The sequence below is a fragment of the Hemiscyllium ocellatum genome, chromosome 10, assembly GCF_020745735.1.
Source record: "Hemiscyllium ocellatum isolate sHemOce1 chromosome 10, sHemOce1.pat.X.cur, whole genome shotgun sequence".
NCBI classification, from domain to species: Eukaryota; Metazoa; Chordata; class Chondrichthyes; order Orectolobiformes; family Hemiscylliidae; genus Hemiscyllium; species Hemiscyllium ocellatum.
The window spans coordinates 96,263,676-96,276,184 of record NC_083410.1 but is presented as its reverse complement, the minus strand read 5'-3'; the positions used below and the strand labels follow the sequence as shown (position 1 = coordinate 96,276,184).

Genomic DNA, 12,509 nt, shown 5'->3' with positions numbered 1-12,509 from the left:
CCCCACCCAATCAGCTCCTTATACAACAGTCTCCATGCAGGGTTGGCGCAGGAGTGGCTGAACAGTGGTCACTTTTCAGATGTGAATTTGGAGCTTGAAGCCCACAGACTATTTGGCTGCAGAGGCATCGCAGCAGCTACTGATCCTGTCCTCAACTTAAAATACCCAAGGTCAAGCTTACTTTCCAGAAGGGATGACCGGAGAGTGAGCAAGAACACCCTGGCTCACCGAGGCTAATTAACAGCCCCAATGCCACAGAGAGTAGGGTTTACTGTCATAGCACCTACCCCATAAGGGCTCTGTTACCTTTTACCAACTGCTTGATAAAGGATGATGGAAAGGGCCCTTCCTGAAGAGACAGTCAGATCCCAGAAGATCTGGTTCAGAGGTGATTTATATCATTTAATGGAAAAAGTCGATAACTGGTGGCAAATGGCAAATATAATTCCACTTGTTTGTTCATTAAACCGGCCTTTAAAACTAGGGTGTGTGTGTGTGTGTGTGTGTGTGTGTGTGTGTGTGTGTGTGTGTGTGTGTGTGTGTGTGTGTGTGTGTGTGTGTTTGAGAGAGACTGTATGTGTGTGTCTGTATGTGAGAGAGTGTGTCTTTGTGTGAGAGAGTCTGTGTGTCTTTGTGTGAGAGAGTCTGTGTGTGTGTGTGTGAGAGTGTATGTGTGTGTGTGTGTGAGAGTGTATGTGTGTGTGTGTGTGAGAGAGAGTGTGTGTGTGTGTGGAGAGAGAGAGTGTGTGTGTGTGTGGAGAGAGAGTGAGCGTGTGTGGAGAGTGTGTGTGTGTGTGTGTGGAGAGAGAGTGTGTGTGCCTGTGGGTGAGAGAGAGTGTGGGCGTGTGTGTGTTTGAGAGAGACTCTGTGTGTGTCTGTGTGTGAGAGAGTGTGTCTTTGTGTGAAAAAGTGTGTGCGAGAGAGAGAGAGAGTGTGTGTGTGTGTGTGTGTGTGTGTGTGTTTTTGAGAGAGACTGTATGTGTGTGTCTGTATGTGAGAGAGTGTGTCTTTGTGTGAGAGAGTCTGTGTGTGTGTGTGTGAGAGTGTATGTGTGTGTGTGTGTGTGAGAGAGTGTGTGTGTGTGTGTGGAGTGTGTGTGGAGAGAGAGTGAGCGTGTGTGGAGAGAGTGTGTGTGTGTGTGTGTGTGTGTGGAGAGAGAGTGTGTGTGCCTGTGGGTGAGAGAGAGTGTGGGCGTGTGTGTGTGTTTGAGAGAGACTGTGTGTGTGTTTGAGAGAGACTCTGTGTGTGTCTGTGTGTGAGAGAGTGTGTCTTTGTGTGAAACAGTGTGTGCGAGAGAGAGAGAGAGAGTGTGTGTGTGTGTGTGTGTGTGTGTGTGTGTGTGTGGAGAGAGTGTGTGTGTGTGTGTGTGTGTGTGTGTGTGTGTGTGTGTTTCATTTCCATCGTTGTCAGGTCTCACACAGGTCAGCTGATGACCGTTTTTACTCTTAAGCTGTTCATTTTGATCTAAATTGTGTCTGACTGGTTATTCGCACTTTTTAAATGGGGCTTTACGAATTCAGAATCTGCTCCTTTTACATGGTGGGAATCTGGTCTGTTTTTTAGCCTGTTTACCGCTGTGTTATCCACAACATTTTACATTGTTCAGTCACTTCCTGTTAAGTTTGTTACATGGTGATTTAAAAGTAGTTTTATTGTATATGGAATGTTTTTTGTTTTTTTTGCTATTAACTCCATTCCAGTATGAAATACTAATGGGAGTGAGATGAACCGTTCTCTGTAAATAGAAGGTTGTGATGCCACTGTCTTTGAATCAAGTAGGGCTTTGGGTGTGGGGCACATTAATTTAGAGTATTCATAGCCTTGAGGTCAAGAGTTGAAATCTTAGCTGAGGCAATGACCAGATTAAATTCATTAAAACTGATCATTGCGACTAGCATTGGGAAAATGATCGTCAGACAGTTGAATTGTAAAAATCCACAACTGGGTTTACGATTGTCCTCCAGAGAAAGGGGGCTGGGGCGGAACGGATTCTTCAAACCGACTCCATATGCTTTACTCCAGGTTCACTTTAAATGGTTGACTGAAGCCACTGGTTGTCAGGGCAACGAGAGTGGATGCCCAATTATCCCCCTGCTAGCATCGCCTGGAGCATAAGGAAGAGACCACGGCCTACATTTCCTGAAAACGAGTCAGCATTAAGAGGCTGTGAGAAAACTCTAACTCTGGAGAAATTTGACGGGGTGGAGGAAATTCTAGACTCACAAGGTCTGAGCAGGCAGAGATCTTGAAAGATTCTGAGGCTGGAGGGGTTGGTAAAGATCATGAGAAACAGGAGGCCAACCACACCACAACACCCCTCGGGCCTGTGCTGCTGTTCAGTAGAATTCTGGCTGATCTACCTCTGTGTACTCCTCTGTCCATACCCAATGTCCCTTGATACCATTAGTGACTAAAACTCTATTGATCTAGATCTTAAACATGCTCAACAACTGAACATCCACAGCACTTTGGGGTTAAGGTATTCCAAAGATTTACATTCCTTTTATGAAAAAAAATTCTTCTCATCTCAGTCTGAAATGGTTATTGTCTTATTCTGAGGCTCTGAGCCCAAGAAACAGTTTCTGAGCACCTAACTTGTGTGTAAGCCTTGAAGAATGTTATCTTGAGGGGACAGGCCTCAAGATAACACCCAGTTGAGAGTGCTGAACTCTAGATGTAGCTGGATCAGGAACCAGCATAGCACGGTGAGGGTGACAGTGAATAGGAGTTAGTGAAAGCCCAACACAAGAAATGTGGAAGTCAGTAACCCTGCTTTTGTACCCTCCCAAGTTCTCCACACCTAGTGTCTGAGATCATCCCTGCCCAACCCTTCCTCAACTGGCATGCCATGAACCCAACTTGATTTCCACACCATGAACTTCCTCGAGATATCCCCATCCCGCGGGGTAGCTTTGATGTGGGCATCCAACCAGGAGTTCAGGCCCGAGAGACTCGCTGCCATGAGAGGTCAGAGGTCAGCAGCCTGAATCACTAAGGACGGGTGTTCGGTTACTGGCGCAGGAAGCCTGCTCACCTTTTGATGGGTTTGTGTCATCCTGGTAACTGGCTGCCATGCTGCGTGAGAACGGTAGGCTGTCACGCGAAACACGGAGGGAGCACAGACCTTGGGCAGTCAGCAGATTGGGTGCTCGGATTTAGCTCTTGCTCATATTTACAGAGATGATACATAGTTTGTCTAGGAAGTGATAACAGTGTGGGACTCCAATCAGAGCTCAGAGCTCCATCAGGATCCAAACATAAGTAAACCCCGTTCTTCCCCTCCTCCTCAGATTTGGCTGTACGTTTCACTTCCACATTGTGTTGAATCTTCTGTGGTTTTCTCCACGTGTCTGGGCTGTAGACACCTTGTTTCTCTTCAGTTAACTCTGGCTCATTCCTTTGCTTCCTGCTAAGGTACCAGGTTGAGTACACTGAGCTGAATCAATGGCTCCAGTCTGCAGTGGAGCGCCTGGAGTTTTGGAAGCTGCAATCAATGACCCTTCCACAGGAGCTCGACACCGTCAGGGACCACCTTAGCTCGCTTCTGGTGAGTGTCTACCGCTTCATATCCTGACAGTTGCCACCTTGGCAGGCGATAACGTAATGTCTGCTGGTTCAAGCACGATGTGAGGCCTTAGCAGCCTCTGGAGATTTCACTTCGGGTTAGGTTGTGGTGCCTGCAGAACATTTGTTTCTGCTGCTCACGCCCTCTCTCCAGAGTCATTTAAGGATGAGCGATAACTGACACCCACGTCTCAAACTGTACATTTTGTTGGGGGGGAGAGAAAGGGTGAGCAGGGTTGGAAGGGGAGGAGATAAGAAAGATCTCCTTGAGCGTTGGCCTGCGCGAGTTGCAGCATTCAGCCGTCGTTGAAGCAGAATCGAGACATTGGAAATCGGATAGTTGTTTGTGAGAAAATGGGATTAGACTGGGAATGCCCTGGGATAGCCTGCATGGATAGAGGTGTTCCCATTCACCACCTCCCCTGTGCCGCAGGTGCCATTTCCTTGCTGGGCTTGTTCATACTGGAAACAAGATGGGCCACCCAGCAGATAAGGAGGGGAGCTGTCCCTTTCAGTGGTGGGGGATGTGGAGTTTAAGAGGTTGTCACCCAGACATAAAGAACATTGGCCAATATAATGTGAGGTTTTATGGGTGGCATGGTGGCTCAGTGGTTAGCAGTGTTGCCCCAGTACCCGGGTTCGATTCCCACCTCGGGCGACTGTGTGTGTAGAGTTTGCACATTCTCTCCGTGTCTGCGTGGGTTTCCTCCGGGTGCTCCGGTTTCCACCCACAGTCCAAAGACGTGCAGGTCAGGTGAATTGGCCATGCTAAATTGCCCATAGGTTAGGTTAGGGGTAAATATAGGATAGGGGAATGGGTCTGGGTAGGTTACTGTTTGGAGGGTCAGTCTAGACTTGTTGGGCCGAAGGGCCTGTTTGCACACTGTAGGGAATCCAATCTTGATTCATGCTGACCTATAAACATTGGGACAAAATATTAGCAGGATTTTGCTTTCCTTAAAATCTGTATTATCACATCTAAATCATGCATCAAGACATTCCTAAACTTACTCTTGGCCTTGAATCTCCTGCAGATAGGATTACTGTTTGAATTACCGCTGGGTATTGTGAGGTATAGCTAGCAGCTGGCCCATTAACACACAGGACAGTTCTGATTGCTGCAGAGAGCTGAGACTGTAAGTTTTCTTTACCCCCTGCCCGCAGAAGTGATCTCCTTGACTGATCAATACTATCCACACTTCCAGTGCAGTCTCCCTCCAGTAGCGATAAAAAGCAAAAGTTGCATTTGTATAGCGCCATTCACAACCGCTGGACGTCCCGAAGCATTTTACTTAATGCAATACCGTTGAAATGTAGCCGCTGTCGGAATGTAGGGAACACAGCAGCTAATTTGCGTCCAGTCTGCTAATGACCAGATGATCTGCTTCAAGATATGGCTGGTAGGTAAATATTGGCAGCAGAGGTAGGGCCCCTGTGCTGCTTCACAATGGCATCATGGGGTATTTAGTGTCCAGAGCTGAAAATGTGTTGCTGAAAAAGCACAGCAGGTCAGGCAGCATCCAGGGAACAGGAGATTCGACGTTTCGGGCATTCCTGAAGAAGGGCTTATGCCCGAAATGTCGAATCTCCTGTACCCTGGATGCTGCCTGACCTGCTGCGCTTTTTCAGCAGCACATTTTCAGCTCTGATCTCCAGCATCTGCAGACCTCACTTTCTCCTCGAAGTATTTAGTGTCCACCTGAGAGTGTAGCTAGGCCTTCAATATCATATCTTCCTTGAATGACCGTGTGTCTGCTAGTGTGGCTGTCCACTAGCACTGCACTGGAAGGTCAGCCTGGATTGTTACACTCAGAGCTGTGAGTGGGTTCAAAAGGCAAAATCTGCCGCACTACAGGGACAGTGTGAATTAGCAGGAAGCATTTCTCAAATTGCTGGAGCAACACAGCACAGGGGAGGTGGTGGCACAATGGGAGTGTTACTCAACCAACCATCCCAGGGTCATGTGCTGGGGACACGGGTTTGAATCCCATCCTGGTGAAACTTGAATTCAATTTAAAAAAGAAAGAAGCGGGAATTAAATTGAAACAATGAACTGCAGATGCTGGAAATGTGGAGCAAAAGCAGACGTTGCTGGAGAAACTCAGCAGGTCTGACAGATGAGTTGAGTTGAATTGAATTTACTGTCCTGTGCAGTGAGGCACAGTGAAAAGCTTTGGCATCCACGCTGTCATCTCAGTGTTTCACATTGTCAAACGCTTTGTCGAGCTCTGAGACTCGAAACGTTCACTCTGCTTTTCCCCCCGCAGATGCTGTCAGACCTGCTGAGCTTCTCCAGCAGCTGCTGTTTTTAAAGCCGGCTTATCCAAACTCCAGTCGATTGTTATCAAAGCCCGTCTAGTTTACAAATTCTAAAACAAAAATGCAGGAGATCTGATGGAGAAACTCGGCAGGTCTGGCAGCATCTGTAGCGAGAAAAACAGAGTTGATGTTCCGAGTCCACTCTCCCTTCTTCAGAGCTAACTCTGCCGTCCTGAGCTGGTCTGGCCTCTGTGTGACTCCAGACCCAAAGCAATGTGGTTGACTCTTAAATTCCCCCAATGGGATGGATGATAAATATTGGCCTAGCATTTAACAAATACGCCAAATGACATCCTTTGGTGCTGCACGATTCTAATCTAATGCATGTTTTAAACAGGCTTTGTTTTCCCATTTAATTATTGCACATAACTAGTGCTTTTACTAATGGACTGGTTTAGCAGCAGTGCTTGAGCAGGTTTGCGAATCATCGACTGACTCGGTTCCTTTTCCAGGAATTTTCCAAGGAGGTCGACACCAAGTCCTCCCTCAAATCCTCGGTGCTGAGTCGGGGAAATCAGCTCCTGCGGCTCAAGAAGGTGGACACAGCTGCCTTGCGATCTGGGCTGGCCCAGACGGACGGACAGTGGATAGAGCTCCTCACTCAAATCCCCCTGGTCCAAGAGAGGCTGCACCAGGTATGGGAGAGATTGATGTGTCCCCTCGTAAAGGCGATCCAGCGAGAATCGAATACGCGTGAATAATTCGGATATTTGGGGGCTCCCTTTTTCATCATGGGGGAGGGGAGAGCGAGAGAGAGAGAGCAAACTTGCTACTTCCTCTCATGTTGCCTCCAGTTCTGCGTTCAGAAATGTGCAGGCCCGTAAGGAGCTAGTGAGGCACGGCGAATAGTTTTGGGATCGACACTGTAGCATGTGGGGTTAGTTTTCCAGCACGGGAGCTGACACTAATTGAATAGTAAAAACAATGACTGCAGATGCTGGAAACCAGATTCTGGATCATTGGTGCTGGAAGAGCACAGCAGTTCAGGCAGCATCCTACGAGCAGCAAAATCGACGTTTCAGGTTCCTGATGAAGGGCTTTTGCCCAAAACGTCGATTTCGCTGCTCATTGGATGCTGCCTGAACTGTTGTGCTCTTCCAGCACCACTGATCCAGAACAAATTGAATGGGCTGAGTGGCCACCTTCTGTGCTTCTCCAGTCAGAAGCCACCACTCCTCCTGAGTGAGGGAGGGGTGAACGCTTGTTAAGTGACCATGAGGCATTGCAGCCAAGCTCAAAGTCATGGGGGTTCTCAGCCAATCTCCCACTTCCGCCCTCCCATGGCACAAGATTGAGTATCTGGGTATTGAAGTAGAATCAAGCCAGGGAGGCTATGGGCCTGTCTGAGGAGCTGAGCTGTGCCACCACTCCGGATCTCCATGCATCAGTGAGGATGCCAGTTTGAGAGGAGACATTTGGAACTCAGTGCTGGTTTGATGTCTATGGTCAGTGGTTAGCACTGTTGCCTCTTGGACCCAGATGTTGTGACATGGGGTAAACCCTTCACAGAAAAGCTCACTTCACCTCAATCTGTTAAAATATGAGTGTCCAAGAACTACAAAAACCCCTGTTTGTAAAGAAAAAAATTAACAATTTATTCTTTAACCCCAAGAAACACAAGAACATTAAACACCAACTATCTACACAGTAATCCTCCTTTGTCTGATCAATTTATCTGCCTCCCCCTCTACGACACTAACTTGGTCCAGTAAAACCCCCCTGATTGAGTTTACAGAAAAAAAAATCAAGTTTAAAAACCAGCCAGTTGTTGCTTTTCCCTTGGTAAGTTTGTTTTTTCCTGGGTCTTTTCTTTGGTCTTCTGCTGCACAACTTTCACATGAAAAGGTACATTTCAGAGAGAGGATCTACAGGCCGTATTTTCACTGGTGCTCTTTGCCTCTCTAGCTAACTGTTCAAAATGCCCAATTGTATATACCCCAAAACATCGGACAGTGGCTTGATGTCATCCAAAACATTCAAATTCAAATTCAACCTGATTTTGGTATCTTAGGCCATAATTTGAACTGATTGGCTGAATTCGAATTTGTCGCGTCACATAGCAACGCAGCTCTAGCTATTTGTTTTCACAACCAAATGTTACCTTTTTAAATTTTTCAGCACACTCTGTGTTCTCTAGGTCCATGCCAACTTCCACACTCTCTTAAAGATACAGTACTCACCTGCACCTTCATAACGTAGTAAAAAATGAGGTCTGCAGATGCTGGAGATCACAGCTGCAAATGTGTTGCTGGTCAAAGCACAGCAGGCCAGGCAGCATCTCAGGAATAGAGAATTCGACGTTTCGAGCATAAGCCCTTCATCAGGATGAAGGGCTTATGCTCGAAACGTCGAATTCTCTATTCCTGAGATGCTGCCTGGCCTGCTGTGCTTTGACCAGCAACACATTTGCAGCTGCACCTTCATAACACAAGGACCTGAGTTCCACGCTGCAGGGATTGTAGGGATTCTACGATTCTATGTCAGTCCATGGCCATAGCTGAAATGGTTTCCACAATCACATATAGAGCCATAGAGATGTACAGCACCGAAACAGACCCTTCAGTCTAACTCATCCAGGCCAACCAGATATCCTAAATTTTTATTTTTCCCATTTGCCAGCACCCAGCCCATATCACTCCAAACCCTTCCTATTCATATACCCATCCAGATGCCTCTTAAATGTTGCAATTGTACCAGCCTCCACCATTCCTCTGGCAGCTCATTCCATACACGTACCACCCTCTGGGTGAAAAAGTTGCCCCGTAGGTCTCTTTTATATCTTTCCCCTCTCACCCTAAACCTGTGCCCTCTAGTTCTGGACTCCCCAACCCCAGGGAAAAGACTTTGTCTATTTATCCTATCCATGCCCCTCATAGTTTTGTAAACCTCTGTAAGGTCACCCCTCAGTCTCCGACGCTCCAGGGAAAACAGCTCTCACATCCTTCTGTGAGTTTTACCATGCTCTGGTTGTAATCCCGATCATAAATTACAATAACAAGCTAGGTGTCAAGGCGCAGGACAGATGCCGACTATGAAAGAAGTTGAAAATCTTTCTCTTCTCAGCTTCAGATGGAGAAATTGCCTTCACGCACAGCCATCAACGAGCTCATGAACTGGATTTCATTCATGGAACAAACCCTTGAAGAGGATGATGAGAGAATTCGAAGTGCTGTGGGTTCACAGATGGTAGAACAATATCTCAAGAAGTACAAGGTAAGGAAGAAAGTCTAGGCTAACATTGTCTCGAATACAGTAGATTCAGGGTTGATTTCATTGAACTTAAAACTGTTAAAGAATAACTGAAAACTAATCGACAGGAACAGGGTAGTTAGTAAGGAGATGGAATGCCAATGATTCCTTTCTACCCAGTATGTTAGAGGCATAACGAGACAATATTCAATATTGGATTTAGTAATTGTGAATGAATGAGAGCAGGAAGGAGAGGTAAAGGTGGAGAGTCTGGGGAATAGTGACCATAATAAGATTACAATGCTTTAAGGTGTGATAGAGAAAGGTGTGAGTAATATGAAAACTAACTCAGGAGTTTTCTACAGTAGTTGGTGTTGAGAGGCTGAGAATAGAACTTCGGGGCAACGCGGTGGCTCAGTGGTTAGCACTGCTGCCTTACAGCACCCAGGACCCGGGTTTGATTCCAGCCTCGGGTGACTGTGTGCAAACTCCACACAGACATTCTCCCCATGTCTGTGTGTATTTCCACCCGGTGCTCCGGTTTCCTCCCACAGTCCAAAGATGCGCAGGTTAGGTGGATTGGTCAGGCTACATAGGCCGTAGTGTCTAGGGTTATGCAGGCTGGGTAGGTTAGCAGGGTTACAGTGATAGGTGGGGAGGGCTGCATCCGGGATGCTTTTTGGAGGGTTGGTGCAGACTCTGTTGGCCGAATGGTCTCTCTCTGTGCTATAGGGATTCAGTGATTCTAACTTTGGGAAAACAAAAGGGGATAAACAGCAATATAGAACAACAATGTGAAACATCTAATACAATGTTCAACAGAGTTCATGAAAGTATATTCCACTGAAAGGAAAGAACAGCTAACTGTTGCTGAGCCTTCATCATTGAATACAGGCAAAAGGATGAGGAAAGCGACATTCAGTAAATATATGAATAATTGAAGAGTACATGATCATAGATGGTGGGAAAAGATTAGAGAAATAAAAAAAAGACAATTTAAGTTAAGGTAACAAACAATATAAAACAAGATGAGGAAAATATGTGATCGACACATCAATGAAAACTGGAAGGTTGTGATGGTAACAGGGCCACTAAGGATGGCAGGTTGTGATGGTAACCAGACCATTAAGGATGGCAGGTTGTTACGGTAACCAGACCATTAAGGATGGCAGGTTGTGAGGGTAACCAGACCATTAAGGATGGCAGGTTGTGATGGTAACTAGACCATTAAGGATGGCAGGTTGTGATAGTAACCAGACCATTAAGGATGGCAGGTTGTGATAGTAACTAGACCATTAAGGATGGCAGGTTGTGATAGTAACCAGACCATTAAGGATGGCAGGTTGTGATAGTAACCAGACCATTAAGGATGGCAGATTGATACCACAGGTAACCAGAAAGAGATGGCAAAAGTATCAAACAATTATATTGCTTTGCTATTTATTTAATGATGATATGAATAATGCAGTACACTTTAAATACAAAAAGGTTAATGAATAAACTAAAATGGTCAAAATCTCTGCTCTGCATAGCAACCACATTTATTTTAAGCGAATCAGGGAAGATATAGCAGGTGTTTACTGTTCATATCTAAAATTTTGTTTAAAAATTGGTGACGTGTCAGCCAATTAGTGGATTGTTGTCACTTGTATTTTTAAGATGTAGAACAAATCGTTACCATAGCTTAACATCAGTGAGACGAAATATTGGAAACACTGCTGAAAGAGAGGTTAGACAGACATCGAGAAATGAGAAACAGTATAATGAACATTCAGCATAGGTTTCAAGCTAGCCTTCCATAGACTCCTTATAGAATGGAAACAGGCCCTTCAGCCCAACTAGTCCACACCGACCCTCCAAAGAGTAACCCACTCAGAATCATTCCCCTACCCCATTTTCCTACGTTTACCCTGACCTTGTTAATTTATTGAAGGTAACAGAGCAGACAGTGACAATGCGGTTGAGGTAATTTATCCAGATCTTCCAAAGACCTTTGATCAGGTGCTTGGTAATAGACTAATGATTATAGTCAAGAGCTGGTGACAAGATACAGGACCGCCATATTGTCACTGAGAAGAGGAATTAGCTGAAAGATTTTGTATGTTTCTGAGAAGTAGAATGTAACAAAAAGGAGTCTGCATTTACATAATGCCCATTAGTTTTTTTTGATTAGATTAGAATCCCTACAATATGGAAACAGGCCTTTTGACCCAACAAGTCCACACCAACCATCCGAACCACCCAGTCCCTTTCCCTACCCTATATTTAGCCCTGACTAATGCACCTAACACTATCTCTTCAAATATTTCCATAAGTAACCAGTCAAGTGCTTTGAGTTATTGCCAGTGTTGTTTGGTGGAGAAATGGGCACCCCATTTTCACACAGCAAGGTTCCACCTTTGGCACTGTCGCAATGGGTTGAGTCATCTGTTTGCATCAAGCTGAAGAATGCATTTCGGCTCAGGTAACAGGGTGAGCTGCCCTGCTTTACTTTGAATAGTGTGACGGGCTCCTTCATTCCCTCTGCTGAGGGCTGGATGGAGCCTCAGCGCAGTGTGAAGTGAATGACAGCACCTCAGACATGCCAGTGCTCCTCAGTACTCCACTGGAGAGTCGGGCCGAGGCTGGGGTCCCTGGAACGGATCTTTGCTATACTCCAGCAGCTGCTTCTGCTTTTGATCATTTTGTGCTCCTGTGAAGCGTTGCACTGCATTAAAGGTGCATTGCAAAATGCACTACACTGTGCAACTCCTGGTGAGCTCCCTAAAGCAGATCTAACTCTAACATGTCTTACAAATGTTCTATACTGAAATTCTAAATGTGTAAAAGTTACTACCTGTACGCCTCTGTTTGATCTGTACATCCTTGCTCACTATGATCTGCCTGTACTGCTCACAGACAAAGCTTTTCACTGTACACTTGACAGTAAAATTAATCAATCAACGTGGGGGCGCGGGTGGCGAATGTTTGATTTTGCCCACGTGTCGGTGTGCTATTGGAACATCAGTCCTTTCTGCGTCGCAATAAAGCAACACGAGGTCAGCTTAGCTCCAAGTTTGTGACCCCGGGTGCACGGTGAGGCAGAGGGACTGAGCAGAGGTCACACGTCTGGGGAAGAGAGTTGCTCCTGGGCATGGTGTCCCTTCCTTGTGAGCTGCCACTTGAGGAAGGTTGAATTGGAAGCTGGTGGGTTGCTGGTGACCCAAGAGCTAAGAAGAATAGGGAAGACTGAGCAGGTGCAATAGAGATGAGTCCATTGCCAATCTGATCAGAAATTTAATTTGCAGTTGCTCCACACCCTAAGGCTCACTTTTGCCTGATTCAGTACCTGAAGACCTCTCCATGCATTGGACTTTATTGACACCAGCCTGTGGGATTGTTCTTATTTCTGTGAGAGCTTCCATCGTGTGGAAGGAGGCCATTTGTCCACACTGACC

General features: G+C 46.1%; 1 protein-coding gene across 3 annotated transcripts in view; it reads left to right on the top strand.

Annotated features, from left to right (window-relative positions):
- Positions 1 to 12,509, top strand: part of LOC132819864 (nesprin-1-like) — a 339,003-nt gene that overhangs the window by 179,987 nt on the left and 146,507 nt on the right. For all 3 annotated transcript variants that reach the window (XM_060831771.1, XM_060831770.1, XM_060831772.1), the window contains 3 exons: positions 3,415 to 3,547; positions 6,336 to 6,518; positions 8,947 to 9,096. In XM_060831771.1, the coding sequence (XP_060687754.1) occupies positions 3,415 to 3,547; positions 6,336 to 6,518; positions 8,947 to 9,096 (466 nt within the window). The remainder of the gene's footprint in view (positions 1 to 3,414; positions 3,548 to 6,335; positions 6,519 to 8,946; positions 9,097 to 12,509) is intronic.